Source organism: Toxorhynchites rutilus, chromosome 2, assembly GCF_029784135.1.
Source record: "Toxorhynchites rutilus septentrionalis strain SRP chromosome 2, ASM2978413v1, whole genome shotgun sequence".
NCBI classification, from domain to species: Eukaryota; Metazoa; Arthropoda; class Insecta; order Diptera; family Culicidae; genus Toxorhynchites; species Toxorhynchites rutilus.
The window spans coordinates 260,902,324-260,927,421 of NC_073745.1; the positions used below are offsets into that span (position 1 = coordinate 260,902,324).

General features: G+C 38.9%; 1 protein-coding gene across 1 annotated transcript in view; it reads right to left on the reverse strand.

The window, feature by feature from the left end:
- LOC129769143 (uncharacterized) overlaps positions 1–24,331 on the reverse strand; it is a 26,703-nt gene extending 2,372 nt beyond the window's left edge. The window contains exons 1-2 of the mRNA XM_055771223.1: positions 23,479–24,331; positions 11,281–11,465 (exon numbers count right to left, since the gene is read on the reverse strand). Of these exons, the coding sequence (XP_055627198.1) occupies positions 11,281–11,465; positions 23,479–23,903 (610 nt within the window). The 5' untranslated portion in view covers positions 23,904–24,331. The remainder of the gene's footprint in view (positions 1–11,280; positions 11,466–23,478) is intronic.
- Positions 24,332–25,098: the final 767 nt, after the last annotated feature.

The following is a 25,098-nucleotide window of genomic DNA, read 5'->3' on the forward strand; positions in this document are numbered from 1 at the left end:
TCAGATGGTTTAACTTTTGAAAGATGTCAGAAAGATATGCCAGTTTGAGTGAAAAATTCTGATCTCGCAGAAGAACCGAAAAATTCTCTTTCTATTCTAAAAACGTTGCCAACTCTTCTCGTAGTGCCACTCTCGTTTTGCCCCTCGATAGCCATCGTACTTCCGTACGCAACAACAGTGAAGTGAAGCTGCTTCCCATGTCTTCACATAGCTTTTCGAACAAGCGTGATTGAAGAGGTTTGGTCTTCACAAATTTAACAATTTTTACTGTTGTTGCCAACAGGTTTTCAAAATCATCGCAGAGTTTTACCCACCAATGCCTTCCGGTAACAAGCTACAGCAAGAAGCGTAAGGACTTAACTATAAAATTCTCGTCACAACTTCACTGTGCCTCCCATACATTGCGCGTGCGGCGTCAGTACAGACTCCAACGCACTTTTCCCATTCTAACCCCTTGGCCTTCACAAAAGATTTTCAAATATTTCCTTACAACGCATAATTGGCTCACAAAACAACAGATCTTCGTGCACATCACCATTCCAGAAATATCGAACAAAAAAAATCAATTGAGACTGCCCTTCCACATCAGTTGACACGTCCAGTTGAAATGAGAAGTATGTACTTGCCTTTATCCTGGCTACCAACTCGTTCTCGATCCATTCCGACATCTCATCAATTCTTCTTGACACTGTGTTGTTTGAAAGTGGAATGGCTTCGATCTCCTGCGCGTATTTTTGGCCGAACATGATTGATACAGTTTCTTTGATTGCAGGGACAACCAAATTTTCACCGATCGTATGTGCTTTTCCGGACTGCGCAATTTGCATATTATTTCTGGATTTTTTCAGTTCCTTAACTTTTGCAGCAAAAAATAATAGGTTTGTCTTTCAATTCAGGGTGTTTTGTATGCAGATGACGAGTTAATTTGTTAGGGCGCAAGCTTTCATTGGACAAGATTTCAAGATAAACCACACATTGCGGCCGAGGTGACTCTCTCTCATCATACACCATGAAACCGTACTGCACATAATCAGAATCGAATTTCCGTGTTTTCTATTTTTCACTACTGATCGGCTTGTCATCGTCATCTTCAAGTTTTCTCCGCGTTCCACCTCCTGTTGTCGTGGCGATATTACTTTTCTTTTCAGTCTTTCTTATTAACACTCAGCAATTGTTGAGTAATTTTAATACTCGGCGTAATAAATTTTTTTGACTGGTTGAGTTGTACAGCCATCCAGTTGGCCATTACTTCCCGGTCTTCCCATTTCTTCAGCTCACTCTTCAACACACATTCAGAAATTCCACAGAATGGTTCTGGACCAGTGAAGGGTGAGCTTGAGCCGCGTCTTGCGAGTTCATCTGCTTGTTCATTTCCCTTTATACCGTAATGGCCAGGAATCCAGTATAGTTGTACCGAATTTCTCTGACACAGTTGTCGTAAAAGGCAAATGCATTCCCAGACAATTTTTGAATAGCACTTAAAAGCATTGAGGGCTTTAAGTGCTGCTTGACTGTCTGAGAAGATGCAAATGTTAGCATGTCTATAATTTCTTTTAAGGCAGACATTTATACATTCTATTATTGCAGCTACTTCTGCCTGGAAAACTGTTGGCCAGTTCCCCATAGCTACAGAAATTTTTATTCTGGGACCATACACTCCAGCACCTGTTCTGTTACCCATTTTCGACCCATCGGTATAGAACAGGATTGAACCATTACGAACATCGGGACCACCCTCATCCCATACTGAACGAGAAAGTTCGATCACTGTGTATGGAATGTCATAATTGGTCCTTGGCTCCATCCAATCGCTGTTCATCTCTGAGGTTGGTCCAACGGGTAAGAGATTCAGGATGCTCAAATGACCAGTTTTGTCCCCGTCTAATATTTTTTTTATATCTTTTTAGCTTTAGAGCGCTTCTATTAGCCTCCAGCTGAACATGTTGACCCAAAGGTAACAAGTGAAGGTTAGCCTCCAATGCCTTTGAGGGTGTGCTTCGCATTGCTCCTGTTACAGCAACACATGCCAGTCGTTGGAGTTTGTTTAACTTTTTTGTAGCTACAGTCTCCTTAGTCTTTGACCACTATACTAATGAGGCATAGGTTATCCTAGGCCGCACAATTGCTGTATAGACCCACATAACCATTTTTGGTTTAAGGCCCCATGTTCTGCCTATCATTTTAGAACATGCCCATATGGCAATGTTGGCCTTACTGATAATTGCATCTAAGGGCATCCGCACCAATGCGTTGTTACAGACATTTTGACAACCCTCACCATAACGCAGCAACCCCACTGGTGGTTGCGGTTCAGGTGTGGGAAATAGTAATCTGCCTCTCGGTGAATAGTGAGTTAACAAATTTGGCAACGCGATAGCAACCGAGCCAAGTGTTGCTATTTTCAACAAACGTCAAATATCTGTTGTGGATTTCATTCGTCTTGTGTTCGTTTTTTGTGATTTTGCTCTGAAATATTATTTCGGAAGTGTAGGAAAAATGTAATATATCATTTATCTACCAAAAAATGAACGCGACGAAAAGAGAATTAACTGACACTTGTCATTTCTTCTAGTAATAGCAATCGTATTTAGCAACCTGCGGTGCGAAAAAGAAGTGATGCTATAGCAACCGCGATAGCAACGACGGGTGCGCAAATCGACGAGTTAATAAATTGGCAACGGCTAAAACTCGAGACTAGAAACCTTGAATAGTAACGCATTGGTGCGGATGCCCTAAGTGTGCGTTCCAGTTTAGTTTAGCGTCTAGGATTACGCCTAGATATTTCACTGAAACGCTGAATTCTATTTCCTCTCCTCCAAGATTTAGAGTCTTGCAGTTTGCAGTTTCTTCTTTTTGGTGAAAGGAACAATTGTTGTTTTTGAGGGATTTATGCTCAGACCTTCTTTGATACACCATGATTGTGTAAGGTTTAAGGCCATCTGCATCCTGCTCGATATCACATCGTCGTATTTGCCACGTACCATTATGACTAAATCATCAGCAAAACCCACGGTTTCGAAACCATTCGCCTCCAAACTAATCAGAAGGTCGTCAACCACCAGTTACCAAAGTAGAGGTGATAGAACCCCTCCTTGTGGGCAACCTTTCGTTGCAATCACAGATGTCGACGACCCACCCAGCTCCGAGGTGATTTGTCTATTTGTGAGCATGCCTTTGATCCATTCGACTATGCAGTCATCGAAATGTCTTCTTCTCATAGCCTGTGCCATTGATACATAAGAAGCATTGTCGAAAGCCCCTTCGATATCAAGAAACGCACATAATGCAGTTTCTTTTGACGAACGAGATTTTTCAATTTTAGTCACAAGCGTGTGTAACGCTGTGACTGTGGATTTGCCTGATTGATAGGCAAACTGGTATTTAGATAAAGGGCATTTGGACATGAATACAGATTTTATGTATTCATATAATACTTTTTCCATAGTTTTCAGCAGTATTAATGATAAACTAATTGGTCTGAATGATTTTGGGAGTGATTTATCACGTTTCCCAGCTTTTGGAATGAAGACCACTTTAACGAGTCTCCATGTGGAAGGAATGTGCTCTAGTATCAGACTTGCCTTAAAAATCTCGATTAGAGATGGAATCAGCTTAGATTCTCCTTTTTGAATCAGGGCTGGAAAAATTCCATCTGCACCTGAGGATTTGTACGGTTGAAAGAATCTCACCACGCTTTCTACTCTGGCCCTCGTGAAAACCATTCCAGCAACTATCTTTGCGACATCCTTTGCACTTTGAGAATACCTTCGAGAGCATTTCATGTCGCGGTTGTAGCTAGGACTGGTATAAGAATGAACCGATGTAGATCCCGGGAAATGAGTTTTCATTAGTAAGTCTAATACTTCTGAGGGAGATTTTGTGAACGAACCGTCGTCCTTTTTGAGGGAACCTAGCCCTTTCGAGTGGACTTTTGCAAGAGTCTTGCTTAGTCTTGCAACGATTGGGGTACTTTCAATGCTTTCGCAGTTATTTACCCAATATTTTCGTTTAGATCGTCTTAGTTCTCTGTTATATTCGGTTAGGGCGCTTCTATATTGAGACCAATCTGAATTAATTTTAGCTCTGTTGAACAGCTTCCGCGCTGTTTTACGTAGCCGCTCGAGCCTTTTGTTCCACCATGGAACGTTTCTTGTCGAAGAAACTCTCTTAAGTGGACAATTACTGTTGTAGACAGAAACTATCGTATCATTTAATTCTTTTGAAGTTGATTCGAGCTGTTGAATCGACCTTATTCTTGTGTTAAGAGTTTCTGACTCGAGTTCAAGTGAATATCGTTCCCAGTTGGTTTTTCTTGGATCACGATATTTTCTTTGTACTGTCAAGCCACCATCCCATTCGAAGATAATGTGTCTGTGATCAGACAAAGACGCCTCTTCCGAAACGTGCCAGTTGTGTATTTTCGAAGAAATTACCGGACTGCACAGTGTTAGGTCCAGGACTTTTTGTCTGATAGCGTTTATAAACGTTGGTTCATTGCCTATATTGGCCATGTCAATGTTGTTTGAAGAGAGAAATTCTAAAAGACAGTCACCTGTTTATGTTTATGTCAGTACTACCCCACAAAGTGTGATGAGCGTTGGCATCACAGCCGATGATGAAGTCTTTTTTGATTTCTCTGCAATAATTTACGAACGCCGCAACCTCTTGGGGATGTGCCTCAGGTACGTCACCAGGGAAATAAGCCGACGCAATTATTATGTCGGATCTTCCCTTAGCGGTTGGTATCTCAACTCTGATCGCGACGATGTCCCTTTGAATGAACTCTGTTATAGGAAAGCATTTAATATTTGCTTTTACTAGAACAGCAGTTCTTGGGGAGTCATGCTTGTCGTCGTAGAATAACTTGCATGAACCAGTATGAATACCAAGTATGTTTCCTTTGTGGACCCAAGGCTCTTGAATTAAAGCTAAATCCATAGCGTTTTCAATAAACCTCCTAGACAGCATGCTAGACACTGCTTTAGCGTGATGGAGATTTATTTGCAGAACCTTAGCGTTCTGCGTTATTTTCGACCGCTCGTTTTGTTCATTTGGATGTGGATTATTCATAGAAGTCCCACGGGTCTCGCGGTAAAGAAGGTCCACTGCATCAGTGACCGGCTTAATGCAGCAAGGGCAGACGATACTGTGGAGTGCCCTGGTGCTCCACAGGCTCCGTTAACGGCAAGGTTTAAAACCCCCCCCTAACATTCATCCCTCGGCACGGGTCGCTTCACACCTTGGTTTAGGGGTTTATCCATTACTTCCTTTCCATAATAACAATGGATAACAGCTATTACAACCATCCTCCTTTTCTGGGGCTTTGGACCCACTGCTCTGGTTTCTCAATAATTTCAGGTTCTTATTCGGACATGCTATTATTGAGATCCGTCATTCGCAGGCGGAGTTATCCGGACGGACGCCACCCATAATCAGAACCATCTCATTTTCGCCCGGCAATACATGGAATGGAAACTAAAATGGAGAAATGTTGTATTTTCCGGCGAAAAAAGTTCAATTTGGATGGTCCGGACTGTTACAGTTGCTATTGGTACAATTTGAGTCAACGGCATGCCGTGAGATCGAAGCGAAACTTTGGGGGCGGAAGTTTGACAGTGTGGGGAGCCGTTTCCTATCACAGCAAGCTTCTCATTTGTTTCATTTTCACCCGAATGAACTCCGAAAAGTATCTTCAATTACTGGAGGACGTTTTGATTGGCCATATTGGGAATAACGCTACCGAGGATGTGGTTTTGACGTAGGACTACGTCTTTCATTTCTATACCGGGGTGTAAAATCAAAGTTTCGAAAACGGAAGCGTTACGCCGGAGACCGAGATTTTGAGCGTTAATAGCTCTTAAACAACTGAACGAAATGGTATGATAAACACTTCATTCGAAAGATAAAATGTCTACGCGTTATATACTTGTTACTTTTTAATCCAAAAACTTGTTTCAATAGCCTTAAAATTGCTTTCAAAACAGGCTATTGAAATCACCAATCGGTATATAAGCGAGCGCCGCTTGTAAACCCACTCAGTTCAAATTGAACAGCGATTGGAGCATGTTGTCGCTGTTCTGGTAAAGCTAACTTCGTTTATTTTGAAAGCGCTGATGAACGGTGTCACCAAGAGCCTGTTTGTGCACCTTAGGTCAGATGGGAATCGATCAGGAGGAGAGTGCTGCCACGGTTTCGCTTGAAACATCGGAGCATCCGCCACACGCACATACATGCGCGGAACCCTCGTTGCTATCATCGTTGCTGAAAAATAATCTACCAGTTCCCCTGGGAATTGAAAAATACATTCATGCGAAAGAGTTTGTTTTAATGTTTTCTAACCATATAACACAGCGACCAAATACATTTGATTTTGTAACTTTTCAATCAAGTGTAATTAGCAAGAAAGCTTCTGAACATTATTCTTCCCCATCAGTAGGATATTTTCATATCCAATATTGTATGCGCGCGCAACGGAAAATGTTTCGCATCGCGAAAATTATATAATTTTCAATCGATAATTGCTCAGTCGCCGAAAGTTTCAAACTCAGAGAGTTCATTCCCCTCTAGTTTTCCTTCCGAATTGCCATCGTAAACCACACCTTCTCTCGATTCAATCACGCATACAATCAAAGCATACTTAAACGATATTCTGGTGGTGAAACCCATTCATTTTTCGTGAGGACATCGACAAGACAACATCGTTACTGAACGAGCTGGACGGCGAGGGATCGAGGGATCATTACCTGACCTGACCTGAAATGCAATCAGTTTGTTTTAACTGTGAAGTAGCGCAGAAAAGCCGATCGATCAGAAGGAGAAGAGAAGGTGACTAAGAGAGTATCAGCTTCGAAAAACGGTTCCCCGGGAAGACATCGAAGTAGCCGCCACACACACACACATACACGCGCGCAACTCTTTTCGTTTGCTGGTTATCGAGAAGAAACCTGGAAAGAAGTGATCGTTGCTGAAAAATAATCTGCCAGTTCCCCTTGGAATTGAAAATTACATTCATGCGAGTTTATTTTAATGTTTTCTATCCATATAATACTGCGACCACATACATTTGGTTTTGTAATTTGCCAATCAAGTGCAGTTAGCAGGAAAGCTTCTGAAGATTATTCTTCAGAACAAGGTTTTTTGTATCCAATATTGGATGCATAAAACCTTGAGCCTCCAACGTAACGCTCTCGTTTTCGAAGTCCCCGAAATATTCATTTATTCAACAAATGATCTCTAAATCAACGATAGTTCTACGTCACCCTTGCGGTTATACCATAGATATAACCCACTTCCTGTTTTTTTCAGCAGGATTATAAATAGATCCACGTTTCCAAGCAATCGAAGGCATGGTTTGCCGAGAAGGACATTCCGCTTCTTGAATGACCTGCTGGTAGTCGATTGCAATCCCATATAGAACCTATGGAGAAACTTGGCCGAGATGGTCTATGCAAACGGATGACAGTTTGACAACATTTCCAGTCTCAAGGCAGTAATTCAGGAATGTTGGGCTATAATCAATATGGCAACACTTTGAAAGCTGTCTGACTCGATGCCAAATCGAGATTTCAAAGTGATCCGAAATGGAGGTGGACATACTAAATATTAGCTACCGATTGGACTTGAAATTTGCCGCACAAATTTACTTTAAATGAAATTTTGGGATACGGCTAAACGAATGTCCACCCTGATTCCACATATTCGAATTACTTAGAAAACAAAAAGTGAATTTATATATTTTTTAGAATGAATTCGACGAAAATAAACAATAATCGTCTTTTATGAGCAAAACTGTACAAAGAATTGGCTTATTTTTAAAAATATTGAGGAAAAATAGGGTGCGGTTAAACGAATGTCTACCACTGTATACCTCATACTCTCCAATGCACTGGAATTTGTGTATTATTATCTGGATGGTTCATGGTTAATTGAATTTTTTGTTTTTTTTTATTGAATTTTAAACAATTTACAATTTATGAGAGCAGCTGATCGAGATATTCAGTCAATCAATACAGATCTCTTTGAGTTGTGTAATATTGAAATTTTCGTATCTTCCTTTTCATCGAAAATTATTTTTCCGAGAGAAAGAGATGTGGGAGAATCTCTCTCTCAAAAGTTCAACGAGAATGCTTTTTCGTCTCTCATTATGTACTGCAATATGGAGCGGAAATCAAAGCTAACTTTACCAACGTTATTTTGTTCAGACAGCGTCTAAATGACCTGCATTTGGACAGCATCTGAATTGTACAAATATTAACCCATCTCATGTTCTCTTGACAATGAAACCCAATGTAACTGTATGTTTTCATGCAATGTTTTCAGCTGTATTGAATAAGTGAAAACCCATGAGCATCATCAAGAAGTCACTGAAAACGGAGCCATTTTTCAGCTATTCATAACTCGCCGAAAAATAAAAATTGGCACTGTGTTTCTCGCGAGAATCGAAGTGAACGTATAACATTCTCTTGCCTCCTATTTTCTGAACTATTTTTCGCTGTGGGAGAAAACGGATGTTTTTTCTCTCAAATCGGCGAGAATTTCGATCTCTGATAGCCAGAGCTGCAATCCATCACCGTCAATGTCACAAAAAAACTGACCATAGTCACTCAATTCCTCTCACGGCACATGAGACCCAAATATTCAGTAGTGATACTCACTTTTTTGTTTCTGACACCTAACCAAATGACGGTTGGTTCCAATGCCTCTCACTGCCGATCGCTCTGTTTTCAACTTTACGTTACGAGAGCGGTGGTTGTGGCGTATGATGGTAGTAGAAATGTGAGTGATCAGACAGTTCCAATCATTTTTGACAATCGCGACGGTTGTTTAAATTAGTTTGTTGAAGTAGAAGTTGTTGTTGATGTTAGAGGTGTCTAAATTCACGTTTATTCGATTATCGATTAATCGTGGGACCAATATTTGATTCATTCGAACAATTGTCTTTCAGAATTCGATTAACCGAGCGAATATTTATTTCTTGTAGTCAAAATGAACACACATTTATAATAAAAAATATTATGGTGTCAGAATTTTAAAAGTTACATTAAATATAATTTTAAAATAAACATGGTGCAGCATAATGGTTTTTGAATGAAATGGTATTTACGTATATTGATAAATTTACCATTTCATAATTATTTGCGAACCATGAAAACGATCCGATTGAAACCGACAAGGCGTGTTTTTTTTATTTAGAGTTAATAATTACCAGAACTACTGAAGTTTAGTTAATAAACGTGAGATGAACACAAACATTTTATTTTTTCATAAAACAAAAGAAAATTGTAATCGCTCAAAAATCATCCACTTCCATTGAGGCTTTATTGAGAAATTTCTTATACAGTGCCACAAACTCTCCGGTGTCCGGTGTTCATAATGCCCGGAAAAATTCAACATTTGTGTCTACAGACTCATATCGCAATTTTTAATCAGATTCGGTACCAATCCACAGATTATAAAATTCGATAGAACGCCTTGTGGTAGCAGCTGGTATAGCGGTTCCCTCGTCACTTCCAGCTTCTGTGGACTTTGTTCGAGGGAAATCTTATTGGCGGTTTCTCGATGGAATATTGGCCAATCGATTCCCGGCACCTCTTAGTTGACCGTGAACGGTTAGTGTTGTAAGCTTCCAGCATGAGGAGAGCATAATTCTTTTCGCTAGCTCCGAAGGAATGTACTGAAATGCAAATAGTGTTGTTACATTCAAGAAACGAACAAATGACAATCTTACATCTAAAATTTTAAGAATATCCTCCTGAGATAGAGCCGGCACTCTAATTCCCAAGCAACGACTCCTAACCGCGGGAATAACCCGTGGAGTAGAATTGGCGCACAAAATCAATCTGCACGTAGACAAATACTTTTCAATGGTTCTTCTCAGCGCATCCTGAGTATCTTTGGTCAACTAATCCACCTCGGACAAGACGAGTCTCATATTCACTGGGATCAATTTGCTTGATCAAATCCGACACGACCACCTTGTTATATATCCCGACAACCGATGAATTCAACTCCATGTGGTAATTACTGCTGATGGTCCTGATTTCCATCTTCCGGTTCGAGGGCGTTGTGAAGTTCATTATCTCATTGCGAAGCCGCCCGGTTGGAAAAGTTTCCGCAGCAGACACATGATGCGAGTTTTCTTACTGGCCTGGAAGGACCGTAGAACATGCGGGAAGTCTCCCTGGTAGCAAATATTAATCAGATGCGTAAATTGCGTTTTGTGGTAGTCCAGTTTAGACAGCTGGCGCGGTCGGTAGCGGTCAACCCAGAGAGCCATTGTACACAAATTTTTTTGATGTATTATATATACAAAAATCCTTGGTGATTTTTTGTTTTCGTGTTGGCCTTTGTTAGAATAAAAGTCCTCACCTCCAGAGATGCCATTTATACACATTTCAGATTTCGTCAAAAATCTGAAACGTTTATGTGTATAAATGGCAGATATTTTTTGTAACTGCGAGAGTAGCAAAGTAATATATGAAAAAAGGGGTTGTTAGCGCAGGGAATCAAGTCATAAAGAGAAGAAATACCATATCCCTGCAGTCTGCAACTGAAAATATAAGTCTGCAACAGGATAGACAGGATTGTGTTGAATCAATTGCGAACATGTCTACAAATTTAGCATCCTTGCAATGAGGAGAAACAGATTTGGTAAAAAAAATCGAAATGGAACGGGTTTCAAAATAAGTACTAAGTACTAATACGAATGACATGTGTAATACTACGTAGAGTGGGCGAAGTGCCACTAAAAACGTTAAGGCCATCTGAAAAGATGAAAAGAAAATACATGTCAGAAAATACAAAATTCTTCAAATTGTAATTAAAATGAAACTGTATATTTACATCTGGCATCCCTGGTCGTGAAGAACGAACACAAAGAGGCGAATGTTGTGAATATCGCCAAACACCAAACCATCAGCTAGACTTTTGAGTGTCGCACTATTCTGACATTTCAGCAACAGGACACTCACCAAGGAGCTCGGATTTCTGCTGTCAAGTAGAAGCTCACCATGTGTTAGTGTTGTGATAATACTCTTCTCACACTATCGGACTGGCTTTGGGATGGTCACCAAAGATAATCTTAGTACAAAATTTGTCGATTATCTTTGTGTGAGTACCATCACTTGATTCTCACGACAAATCGCAGCTCTGCTGATAGCTGCTCAATGCGAGAGGGAATTTGATCTTCAACGTTTCAGAATAAAAACAATTGTCTGCATTTTATTAAAATTCTTGAATCGATCGGTGATTCGGTGATTACCATATTCACTCGTTACATACCAACCATCAGCAAAGAGCCTGTTAGATGTGACTTAGGTGAACCACCGATTCCGGATACACCTATCGCTGTACCTCCGAGGACACAGGTGACTCCGCTCAGCGCCGCCAGCAAGATCAGTATTCGCAAAATGGAACCAGAAGGCCAATGGATACAGCAACCCTTACGCGAGTGTTCCGAAGATAAGCTGTGGATGAAAAAGAATTCATTTATTAGTTTTGTAAAAAATAGTAACATTTACGGAATGCATATTCATGATATTAGTGAAATCAGTAAGACAATCATTGTAGAAAAGTTCATAAGGTTCCATGGTTCCTGTATAACAAAAAAAAAACCCAAAAGGGATTCCATGCTCATATACCACAAAAAATCTTCAAAATCTAATAAGCGAAAAATTTTGAAGCCAAAAGGCTTAGCTCTCGACTCGCTCATGAGCGTTTTCCGTAACAACGCAATTGAAAACATCAATCTAATACCCCAAGTGGTGCTATCAAGGTGAACTTTCACCAGGATAGTCGTGAAAAAGTCTTACAATAAGCGGAATCAAATCGACTTCAGTCAACTTTCACTTTTATGTTGTTTGCGAACCATTCTTCAGACGATTCTCGGCCCCCATTAGTATTACTCGGGGGAGGTGCGGTGTGGCGGTGAGACGGTTTTTTTTATGAGTTTCGATGAGTTTTCAAGCTCGTCATTTATGTTGATGAAAGTTGGTTCGGCGATGGGGGTTAGAACTGAGAAAACGACACTGGAAGAGTAATTGACAGAAAATCGATACGTTCATTAGATACTTTTAATGTTCAAATGGACGTAGAAATCCAGTTGATGTTTTCCAATGATCTGCTACAGCAAAAACATAGTTCCCCAACAAGGCACCAGCAAACGATTTATTACCGATTGACTTTCATGTACAACAAGCGCCAGGGGATCTTGACGTTTCCAATTGCCATAATTCTGTAACATATTTTTATTTCGCCCCCTCATTCCACTTCAAAGTTACCGTTTCTTCGCTTCTGAGGAGAAGTCAGGGTTCGGAGAGAAAGAACAAGCTTGGAAATCGAGTTCTTAATGCAGCTTAATGGGGAATTGAGGCATAAAAGCCCCACCTCTGCCCCGTTCTCTGCTGGTGGCGTACGAGTGAAAGAATCTGTTCGCAGCATCGCTGCGCCCTCCCTCTCTTTTCCACACCCATACATTCGAGAGAAAAGCCGATTTCCACTTTTGGCGCTGAAGAACATCACCGGAATTTGATCCAAATTGAAAAGCATCGTTTCCTAGGCGACCCCCATGGTCGCTGCTGTCTGCCGATGACAAGATGCTTTTTCGTGTCGGTTACAACGATTTACCGTGTGTACCCAAGGAATCTGTCAATCTCCGCTCGCCGGCTCGTGTTATACAGCTGAGGACAAGACTATTTTAAAGAATGATTGAGAGGCGTGTTTTTGGAGTTTTTCGAATCTCTACACTGTGAAGGCTCAAAAGGTATTAGGAGAGCTTATTGCCGAGCGTCGTTGAATTGAGTCCTGCTGGAAGAAAAATTGATTGAATTTTGGGGAAACTCAGTTTTAGAGACACCATTTGTCAATGTGCGCCGTGAGCTCGAATCAATCTTAATAATGGAATATTTTTATAGCGTGATTTGTTTAAACAAGCTAATAATTGAAAACGATTTGTTCTTCAACAGCAGCCAATACAATAAGTCAAATTCGATGTCCGAAATATTGTCTGGTGTCTCCGGATGGCGCGTTAAAATGTAGCTATAATGCTCAGTAATTTCTTATGACTCTCTGCGAAAGAGTGAAGCAGGTCATTATACAGCCATTCCATGCCAAACCGATATAGTGGTTCTCAGATTTTCGTCAAAAGTGGTAGTTTTGTTCTGTATCGCAAATTATGAGACCCGTATTTTTTAATTTTTTTTTTGTTAGAGTGACCATTTCAAAAAAAAACAAAACATTCAAAACAAAACAAGTCAAAAAAAACATTTTTTCGCATTTTTGCCAATTTTTTTTCAAAAATTCATAACTTTTGAACTACTAGACCGATTCAGATGATCGACATATCAAATTAAAGCAAATCACTTGGTATTTTTTTGAAAAAAAGTTATTACTGATTGTATTCGTTTTTTATTGTTTACATATTCTCGGGACCAAAGACGCTATAGTTTTTTTCTGGATAGCTGACGATTTTTACATAACATATCTCGAAACCAGGGAGGCGTTTTTTTTCGTTTTAGAGTTATAATTTTTCAAAGTTACCCGATGGTCCAAAAATCACTTTCCCCTTTTTTCCCAAAAATGACTATCTTCAAAAATTTATTACTTTTGAACTACTGGACCGATTCAGATGATCGACATATCAAATTAAAGCCACATTTGCCAATTAATTGTATTATAATCACATACATCCAGTCTAGTCGCATAGAAATGTTGAACGAAAACTGAAAATATGTTAACTTTGAAAAATCATAACTTAAAAACGAAAAATAACACCTCTCTGGTATTCGGATATATTATGTGAAAAACCTCAGCTTTCAGGGAAAAATATAAAAACATATGGCGTCTTTGGTCCCGAAACGATGTAAGCTATAAAAACCAAATATAATCAATAACTACGAAAACTAAATCCATTTTTATTCAGAGTGTAATATTTTTTCAAACAAGACTAGCTCATTGACTTTAATTTGATATGTCGATAATCTGAATCGGTCCAGTAGATCAAAAGTTATGATTCTTTGTAGTGGAAAAAATGGGAAAAAAATTATTTTTGGACCATCGGCTAACTTTGAAAAATCATAACTCAAAAACGAAAAAAAAAAATGATTCCCTGGTTTCGAGATATAAATCCTCAGCTTTCCAGAAAAAATATAAAAAAATATAGCTCCTTTGGTCCCGAGACTATGAAAACAATGAAAAAACGAGTACAATCAATAATAACGAGGGCAGAATTCAAATTTTCTGCAGGTATACTATACCTTTTTTCAAAAAATACCAGGTGATTGGCTTTAATTTTATATGTCGATCATCTGAATCGGTCTAGTAGTTCAAAAGTTATGAATTTAAAAAAAAGTCATTTTTGGCAAAAAAGCGAAAAAATGTTTTTTTTTGACCACCCTAAAATGGAAATGGTCACCCTAACAAAAAAATAAAAAAATATGGGTCTCATAATTTGCGATAAAGAACAAAACTAACACTTTTGATGAAAATCTGAGAACCACTATATCAGTTTGGCATGGAATGGCTGTATAATCGTTGGAAGCAAACAAACGGAGTTAATTCTTCATGCCTAGAAACCATGAATAATGCGCTTTAAGACACACTAACCAACACCTGTTGTATCTAATAACTGAAATTTCACAAGCACTGCTAACGAGAGATAAACGAATCATTGAAATCGCTTATTGAAGTGCTCGAAGATCCAACGCACTTAGCTCGGCCGATGTTTAAGTTCAAGTGCGGTTAGCGTGATTTTTACAAGCTACCATCGCTGCCCAATGGGAACCTTCCGATGGTGAGCATTATGGAATGACTAATTGAAAAACAAATCACAGGGGGCTGATTGGTTAAGTATACCGTTGAACTTTAGTTTTTGTTTGCCGTTTGTTCAGAGTACCGTATTATGTTTTCGTCTAAATATTTCTATCGTGTTTGCAATATGAGTCTCCAATGAAGCAACCGTCGAAAAACCTTCAGTCTGGAATACTCGTCAGATAAATATGAATAAAATAAAAACTGATCAAATGCTGATTGATTGATGAAATTATCAAACGTTAGATTTAACCTTGACAGTCACGTAGATGCTGTCCTCTACTAAATGCGCAAATCAAAGGCTATGGGTCATACCTTGACGAAAGTTCCGTTTTTTCTCAAATCTTGCAGATATTTTCCTCGTCAAAAATGTTCAAAACCGTATTTTTTCTTTAGAGTTCAGCATCCTCAATAGGGTGGTCTAATGATTTGGTTTTTTTGTCGATTTCGCCGAATATGCCAATTTTTAAATATTTATAACTTTTAAAACAGTAGAAAAATAACATACTTCAAACAAAAACACTCTTCCGGAACTTTTGATATGTTATGTAAAAAAATGTGAGCTAAAATAATAATCAAATCGTTTTCTTTTTCTTCAAAAGTGTTGCTTAAAAGCAGTAGTTGAAAATTATTATACTGTTCGGAAATTACAATTTTTTTCAATAATGGTAATTTGGAGGATCGAGAAAGATCCGGAAAATAATCTGCCAGTTCCTCTAGGAATTTAAAAATACATTCATGTGAAAGAGTTTATTTGAATGTTTTCTATCCTTGTAACACTGTGACCAAATATGTTTCAATCAAGTGCTATTAACAGATGGTTATCGAGTTAGCATTAACCACTGGTGGGCTTCCAGTATCGAGGAAAATGTGGAAATATCTAATCGTTACTGAAAATAATCTGCCAGTTCCTCTAGGAATTTAAAATTACATTCATATGAAAGAGTTTATTTTAATGTTTTCTATCCATGTAACACTGCAACCAAATACATTAGGTTTTGTGATTTTTCAATCAATCGCAATCAACAGGATAGCTTCTGAAGATTATTCTTCCCCATCAGTAGGATATTTCCGTATCCAATATTGGATGCATAAAACCTTGTGCCTCCAACGTAACGCTCTCGTTTTCGAAGTTCTTCAAATATTCATTCATTCAGAATGAATTCAGATTCAACTTCATACAAATGATCTCTAAATCAACGATAGTCCTACGTCACCCTTGCGGTTATACCATAGATATAACCCACTTCCTGTTTTTTTCTCTGGGTTTGAATCGATTAATCGACAAAAATTATTCGTTCGCTTCGATTATTGGTTGTGCAGTATTCGTTCGATTAATAGTCGATTTCTGTAGGAAGTATTCAATTAATCGATTAATCGAACGATTATCGGGGATCACTAAGTAGGAGGAACTTTTGCTCCCACCGAAATGTGTTCCCTAACAGAGACATTAAAACCAAAACATTATCAAAGAGTTTAACGATGTAATTCTTCAAACATATCCTAAATCAACAGATAGCCTAACGGAATCCTACGTCAACTATGCGGTCGTGTCTCGGACACAACCCTCCTGTGACTTTTTCAATAAAACAAAGAATGTACCAGTTTTTAATGGGAGGAAACTCGAACAGGAGAGGTTTAGGGCTGTTGATGATTTATTATGTCTTTTGAAATTTAGTTAAATGTTCGAGTCAGTGTCTGTCCCAGCAGAAATCGACTAAAAAGTAGAAACATTTTGTGTCGACTAAAAAGTAGACACATTTTGTGACTCATATTTTATTTGTTTTCCACAAAAAGTCCATTGTCGGGACCAATAGCGACCTACGCAGACCGTGTGAAAAGTTAGTTTACTTTTTTCAAATAATTCTTAACAGATTCATATTCGGATCGAACAAATAAACTTCGTTGTCAATCGACCTTTAACCTTTTAGCCGATCAAAGCAGAAATTTACTGTAATAATGTTTGTAATAAATTCACATTTCAATTTATTCCTTACAATTAGTAGTTTTTTCTTGCTTTTTTATTCTACATTCATATTCCTTCCTCTTGTCTACTCTGTTGGTATTGATTGACAATTTGTATTATACGTTTTTGACGTAGGACTATGTCTTTGATTTCTATATAGGGGGGTCACCCTACGAAAAATGTAACGATTATTAAGAGTTTTCTAATGCATATTACGCAGAATCGTTCTTACGATATATGTTATAATATATACCATTAGACGGCAAATTTATCCAGCATTTTTTTCGCCTTAGACATAAACAGTGGAAATAATGAACCAAGTGAGTAATTTAACAAATAAAAGAGGTAGATTTTGGAAGTGTAGGCGAAGGTAAATCATGTATTATGCATTCTTTCTTCCAACTTCGTTCCCATGAATGTTGTATGTAACACAAAATTGCGTGCAATAATTCGTACTATCTAACAAATTAGCAAGATGTTAAAGTAATCAGATGCAAGATTTCATGCATCACTTAAACATCATGCAAGCTTTCATCAAAGCAACGAGGAAAGTGTCACCCATACAGTGATCGTTCATCAATTACGATGAGGCGGCGATTATCATCCGAAGACTTATATTGAGATCGGTATTACATCGCATCACAAAAATGAACGAAATGAAATATTAATGTTCTTCATGGCTCATATTCATGAGTCTCAATTACTCAATTCCTTCTATGATAGATTGAGCAGTAGAACCAATAAGACTTGATTGTTATAGTCTGTAAACGAACATTATTTCACCGAAAAAGCTACTGCTCTCGATGCCTAATAAAAAGAATAAGACAATGGAAAGAAATTACAATACCATAGCTATCCATTAAAAATAAAGCAACTTTATGATTTAATGTGTATTTTACCTCAAAATATCACGGAATCGTTAGTATTTCCAACTTGTTTTTTCGTTTCTTCCCCATAAATTTCATATTCGATGACGATATTTTTTTTGTTCAACGATTCACATATACTTCATCTACCATTCAACACTGTTATGTGTTCCACTGATTTCCATTAATCATTTTCAGTTAGACAGTTGAACTTCCTGCCAGAAGTTTATTGTCTTTTTTGTTTGTTTGAAGATTATGAGTACATACAACAAACGGCCCTTTTCATGGTTACTATTTAGAGTTTCAAAAGAGTTAAACCAACAGATTTCTGAACAATGAAAAGAATTATACGAGGGTCACTATTTATATTTCGGGAATAGGAACAAAAACAAATAGTTAAGCTGCGAATATATTTTTATTGTTTTTCAAAGTACTCGCCACGATGATCGATACACTTTTTCATGCGCTTAAACCAATTTTCAAAGCATTTATTCCAATCGACACGAGCCTTTTTTTTTGAGCGATTGTCAAATTATGTGGGATCCAACGTGAACATAATTTTCGCACAACTAAGTGTTCATGTAAAATCGCATATATGCTGGTGGAACTAATGCTGAGGGATGCCTCAATCTCACAATAGGTAACATGACGATCTTGCTTAATCATTTCGTGCACAGCATCGATGTTTACTGGCACTACAGTCGATTTTGGACGACCTTCACGAAACTCGTCGGACAGCGAACTACGACCACGATTGAATTCACTATACCAGCGATACACAGTGGTTTTTGATGGAGCTTCATCGCCAAAAGTCAAATTAAGTTGATTGACGCACTCTTGTTGTGATAATCCACGTCGAAAGTCGTAAAAAATCATCGCACGAAAATGTTCACGATTCAGTTCCATTTTTTTGCCGAGACCAAACTTTCAACTAAATATAAAATAAACAAATAGCGTCCGTATGACAAAATGTTCTGAGTACGTATATCGTCAAAAATGTCAAACTTTACGATGGATTCGTCAGATGGACTCACATGACATCAGTGTTGCCAATTCCCGAAATATAAATAGTGACCCTCGTATTTAAAATAACCAAGTGGTCTGAAAAATCACAGTCCTACGTCATACTTCCGTCCGTGCTCCTAGGCTCAGACCCTTCTACTTTTTTCCAAATAATATTTCCGTGAAAGTGAAATTTCTGTTAGTAGTACTTGTGTCTCGAATATTACTTTAATGATTAAATTTGATTAACATTTCATGCTTACACGGTTTTTACGCAAATCCAATTCAGCTTTATACAAAACCCTATTCTTTTCATAGACTTCCTACAATCGATAATGTTTCATTTTATTCAGTACTTCTTTATTATCTTCTTCTGGCAACTCTATTTCTTATTCTCAACCTCTCTTATACCAATCGATTCTCTCTTTTGGTTAGAACTTAGCTGCAAACACATTCCCAGCTGTCTTTGACAATGTGGAAGATAGGTCAGATCCACATCTATCGGATTCTATAGCAAACTCAAATTGGAACGATTTTGCAGTTGAGTTCTTAATTAAAGAAAAAGTTGATGAAGAGAAATAGATCCACTCACTTACCCCCTTTTCCTATATTGTGCGATAGTAAAACTGCAGTGCTCCCAAAATATATTAACATGTGGTCTGGCGTAGTTATGCTGTTAAATTATCTTGTCGTATCTATTCACATTCGGCATCATTCTTGTTTACGGACGACCAGTCTTCAGAAAACATACGCTGCACTGCACTCGTGTTTAATTTCCATCAGCGCGAGTTCATAACAAACACATATTCTCTCTTGGTACGAAGTGTACTAAATTCTTAAACACGAGAGCGCCGAATGAACACAGCGCTGAATTCAGATACTCAACCTTTTTCCGTACAACATCGAGTGTCACTCGTGGTTTACTTGCATAACATAGGGCGCTAGAACGCTCAGGAGAGTAGGGAAATCACTTGATGAGGGGTTAACATCGCTGCTCACTTGTGTGATGCGCGCCTCATTTTATACACACACAAATCAAATTCTTGCGAACGTTTTGTCTTCGCTCGTTCTAAGCAAAGCATAAAAACAACAGCGCGCCTCCGTACCAACCGTATCCGCTTGTGTAAAGAAAACTAACTCAAAAAAAAAAGAAAACCTGATTCGAGCGCGGTGTAGAACAGGTATAGAAATACGGCGCAAAATGCGGCGTAAAACACGACGCAAAACTCGGTGCAAAAACGGTGCTGACAACAAAACATTTGATCTGTGTTTCGGAGCGTGCTCATTAGGGTGCCAATGAAAATGGTCATCTCTAATTTCAAAAAGTTACCCCATGAAAAATGTTCACCACCTCGAAAAAACACCCTATGGCAAATATCTGCTCAATCGGACTTAAGGAAGAGTGTCGCAAAGCGGTCAAAGTTTGAGTTTTTTGAAAATCGAAAAATCACCCAATGGGAGAGTCAATAAAATCTGTGTTTTCGAAACGTTTGTCAAAAATCGACACTCTGGGACTTTTTTTTCGGAATACGAGACGAAACGTATGGTTTTAAGTGCCAATAAAAATATTTATCTCCATTTTTCGTTCTGAACTTGTTGCGAAATGTTGATTTGCAATATAATATACCCTATGCAAAATATTAGCAACTTGTGCATTTTTAAGGGAAAAAAGTTTTTCTGACTAAAACTTTTTCAAGATTTTTTCTTTAAAATTTTCTATTTTTCGAACTTCATTTATTAGTGTTGCGGACGTTAAAATTGGAGTTTTTTTGAAAACCGAAAAATCACCGAAAATCGGGGTTTTCAATTTTTTTTTTTATGCCAAATGTCTTAAAATTGTATGACACGTCGAGATTTACAGTTATCTAAAAAAAAATTGTTTGCCAAAAATCGTCTTTCAGACAAAAAACGACCAAGTGCAAAAAAAATTATTTTACATTTTTTTTTTCGAGATAACAGTAAACCTCGTAATACAATTTTAAGACATTTGGCATCAACTTTTTTTTAAACCCCGATTTTTGGTGATCTTCCGTTTTTCAAAAAACTGAAGTTTTAACGTCTGCGACACTAATAAAGGGTGTGTCACATCAAATTGCATCACGGAAAAAACGCTGTAGAAATTCGCCCAGTAGACACAACGTCAGGTTGTAGGCCCGGAAGCTGACGAAAGTCCGCTTTGACGTAGGTTTCGTCGTCCATTACCAGGCAATGCGACTTCGTCAGCATTTCGGTGTACAGCTTCCGGGCTCGCGTCTTCCCCGTCTTTTTGCCTTTCGTCGCGGTTAGGAGCCTTCTGAACCTTGTATGTACGCAGGCCCTCCCGCTGCTTGGTCCGCTGGACGAATGAACTTGACAAATTCAGCTTATTGGCGACATCCCGGACCGAACTTCTCGGATCACGTCTAAACTGCTTAACTACGCGCTTGTGATCTTTTTCACTGACGGAGCATCCATTTTTGCCGTTCTTCACCTTCCGGTCGATGGTTAGGTTCTCGAAGTATCGTTTTAGTACTCTGCTGACCGTGGATTGGACGATTCCCAGCATCTTACCGATGTCCCGATGTGACAACTCCGGATTCTCGAAATGAGTGCACAGGATTAATTCACGACGCTCTTTTTCGTTCGACGACATTTTTCCAAATTTACGAAAAATTGACAGTGAAGCATGGCCAACGTGATCTATACATTCTTATCTGATTATAAGCGAAAGCTGAAGATATAATTCCTAAAAATTAAATTTCTACAGCGTTTTTTCCGTGATGCAATTTGATGTGACACACCCTTTAAATGAAGTTCGAATGAGCTAATATTTTGCATAGGGTATATTATCGTGCGAATCAACATTTCGCAGCAAGTTCCGAATGAAAAATCGAGATAACTATTTTTATTGGTACCCAAAACCATACGTTTCGTTTCTTATTCCGAAAAAAAAACTAAGTCCCAGAGTGTCGATTTTTGACAAAACAAAAAAATTTCGCGATGACACTATCTCGACGTTTCATGCAATTTTAAGACATTTGGCATCAAAAATTTTTTTCGAAAACACCGATTTTTTCCATCGAACTTTGAGCTTTTTGAAAATTGAAAAATCACCCAAGGCTCCCCCTCCCCTTGATCGCTTTGCGCCACTCTCCCTTAAGTCCGATGGAGCTGATATTTGGCATAGGGTATTTCTTCGAGGTGGTAAACATTTTTGATGAGGTAACTTTTTGAAATTAGAGATGACCTTATTAGCACCCTAATGTACACAAAAAAAAATAGAAAATTTTAAAGAAAAAATCTTGAAAAAGTTTTTGTCAGAGAAACTTTTTTGCCTTAAATATGCACAAGTTGCGATGTATGGGAAATGACCATTTTGAGAAAATCGACTTTTAGTTTTTTAAATCATTTTTTTCCGGTGTTCAGTATATTCATTATTTTTTTCAGCATTTTTTTCTGAAAATTCATCATTTTCCTAAAACTCTTTCATAGATTGCTTTTTCGTAGGACTTACAATATTCAAGTGAAAAAATGGTCAAAACTATTTGGCCTTTATAGTTTGTATATGTTAGTCTAGATAAATTTTCGGAAAACTAAGTATGCCAAGTTGCTTAATTAGGTAAAGTCTTCACGCCCAGAAAGTTTTATAGAGTTCTGAGAGGTTCTGAGCCAATCCGATAGAAAAGTTGGCGCGAAATCCGTCTACTGTTAATTCCACATTTTTTGCGCTCACTCTGTCGGTGCCTTACTGCAACCAGATTATTCACCAATCATTCTAACATATAAGTATTATCAATGCATATATACGTTATATTACTTGAGATGAGCTTCATGAGTAAGGAGACAATAATTGAAATCAGTTTACTTCTAGATTCGTCTAAGCGATGGTGTTCTTATTTTGAAAAATTGAATGACAAAACAACCCGGAGATTTGCTCAAGAATATGTTCATTCCAGTATCACGATTTATAATCTAAATTGATAGTCGAGACCTGCTGGCAGCTACCGCTGGCAGATAATGAAGTTTCAAAACATTGTCGTGATTCAATAATTGCTCATGAATAATTCATAGCATACAATTGTTCTCCGCGTGATTGCCACTGGTAGGCTAGACTTGGGGGATTTGGGGGACATATCATCATGAAGGTTTTTGAAGAAGATCACAGGTTTACTAGAGAAACTGTCACGCTGTAGCAAATTAATCAATTTACGGCTCCAATTATTTTGGGTAACGACAAAGCAATGAAGTTAGTTTGATTGTTTTACCGCAGGGGTGCTAATCAGGGTGCGCCACAGGTAAACTCTTCGTTTTAAATACAAATTAAAAGCAAATACGAAACCTTCAACGCAGCCACTCCGCTGGTGAACATACTTAGAAAAGCTACAATTTATCCTACCAATGGCTTACTGCGTGTTTGGGGCGCACAATCGTGGCCCGTAACTTCCTACTTTTAACTCAATTTAATCATGAGCAAACACTGGTTCGTGTGTTTGGATGTTCGCTAATTACGTCAGACCGAGAAGCAGGAAAGGACTCAGAAACACACAGTCAGTGAAAGTAACCAGCAAGTGCAGCCTGAAGATCTTGCCGCGCGCTCAGTTGCTTCTTCGGTGATGTCTTATGTTTAACAGTTTTTCACGGTCACTTGATGCCCGGATATTGATTCTGCTAATTCTACTTCCTTCCTCTCATTACGCTGAAGATGATACTCGTATAATGGAAAGAAAAGTATGGGCGAGGCCTAGCGAAAGCGCTTTTTTGCATTGAAACAATTTGTTCGAGGAATGGTTTGAATCAATTTCTGTTCAAATTCAGGCTTTTAAATTTGAATGTGTTGAAAGTAGTTTCGTGTCCTCCTACCTCATTATCGATATCGGAAACGAATGCCGGAAGTCGGCGGCTGTTCGGCGCTGATGTACCGGAACAATGGCAGGAAAAATTGGCACTGGCAGGACGGTGTCCCCTCGCGGTAGCGTTGTGTACGGAGGGGGCAGCGAGTTGTTTGGTGTGATTTCAGCTGGTGTTGACCGCATCCTGTTATTGCGTGAAGTCAACTGCCGCTCATTTGGGCGGGCATGCATCATCCGGTTTCGGGCCAGGAGTCGTTCCCGGCGCTGTCTACGCAACTGCTCTCTGGTTTGAAGTCTGGCTCTGCGGGGGGAAATCCGAAGAGAAAGATACGGTGGAGGCGCGACGCCGCCGGTGATTGTGGGAGGATTACCGCGTGTTCGTGGTCCTGTTTGATTGGGGATTCGAAACTCATCCATTCGGGCTTCAAAGGCCATTTATGCACTTTTTATTCTCCTCGGCCGCACCTGTTTAGTAGGATATGCTGCTGCCATAAATAAAACTATCCATTCCACTTTAGCACATTAATTTCTATTTCACTGGTCGATTGGTAGCGCACAGATAGAACAAACTGAACTTTACATGATTGTTGCTGCCGTTATTTGCCAATTGCAAGCGTTATACACACTCATATCCGTTCATTCCGCAGTTTTGAAATGCATTTAGATTTTACTTTTCGTATCGTGAGCTCTAGAACCTGATTACTTTCTCGAATTCGAGTCCAGCATTATTTGGGAAACATAACTCTTACATAACTCTCAAATATTCTAGCCAAACTGCAAACTGCTTCACACCGTTTAAATTGCGCGATTGCAACCGATTGATACATTAAACCATTTCCGCACGCGTATATGCTGCTGCTCGGTTCGCGATCCGCAAACAACTAAAATTTGAATCCAATCATTGGAGCGTTAACCGCTGCTTGCCGCTTGCCGCTCTGTTTGTGTCATTCATCATGGATAGTTGCGCTCGCGCCAATACAACCTCCGCAAGCCGCCACCTTTCACATATTGCATTGCTGGCCGCTGCTGCTGCTGCTGCTGCTGAACGGGTTCATGTTTTTCTTGTTTCACTTTCGTGGCGTTCATTTGCCCAGCGGTCAACATAAACTGCTGCAACGGTGTGGTAGTCGTGGAACCCCAGCAGAATTCGCAATTGATTGTTCCATACTATTCTGCTCCAGTTGTGCCCAGCGATGCTAGTATTTGAGCTACCGTAGGTCCCATAAGGTGCTGTCGGTGTTGCTATTTGAGTTGTTACTGTTAGCCGGCAAAAGCATTTTATGAGTTTCGTTTGGTATGTTACCGTTTCGATACCAGGGATAGCGAAATCTATTCGGCTGATATCATTTTGAGAGGGGAGTAATGAAAGGTCGTTCATGTATTGGGTGTTTGAAGAATTGCGTGAAATCTTTACCGTTCTCGACCCATTTTGAAGTGATTAATGAATTATTGATAGTTCGATTTTCATACTGTGAATTTTATGATGGAAAATAAGCAAACAAATGCGCGGTGAGACTCAGTTGACTCTCATCTAAATTGTAGTGTTCATGAATCTCTGTGGATTTTTTACGAGATTTTTTTACGTGGTTTTTTTACGCGAATTTTACAATTAACGCGGTTTTCTACGCGG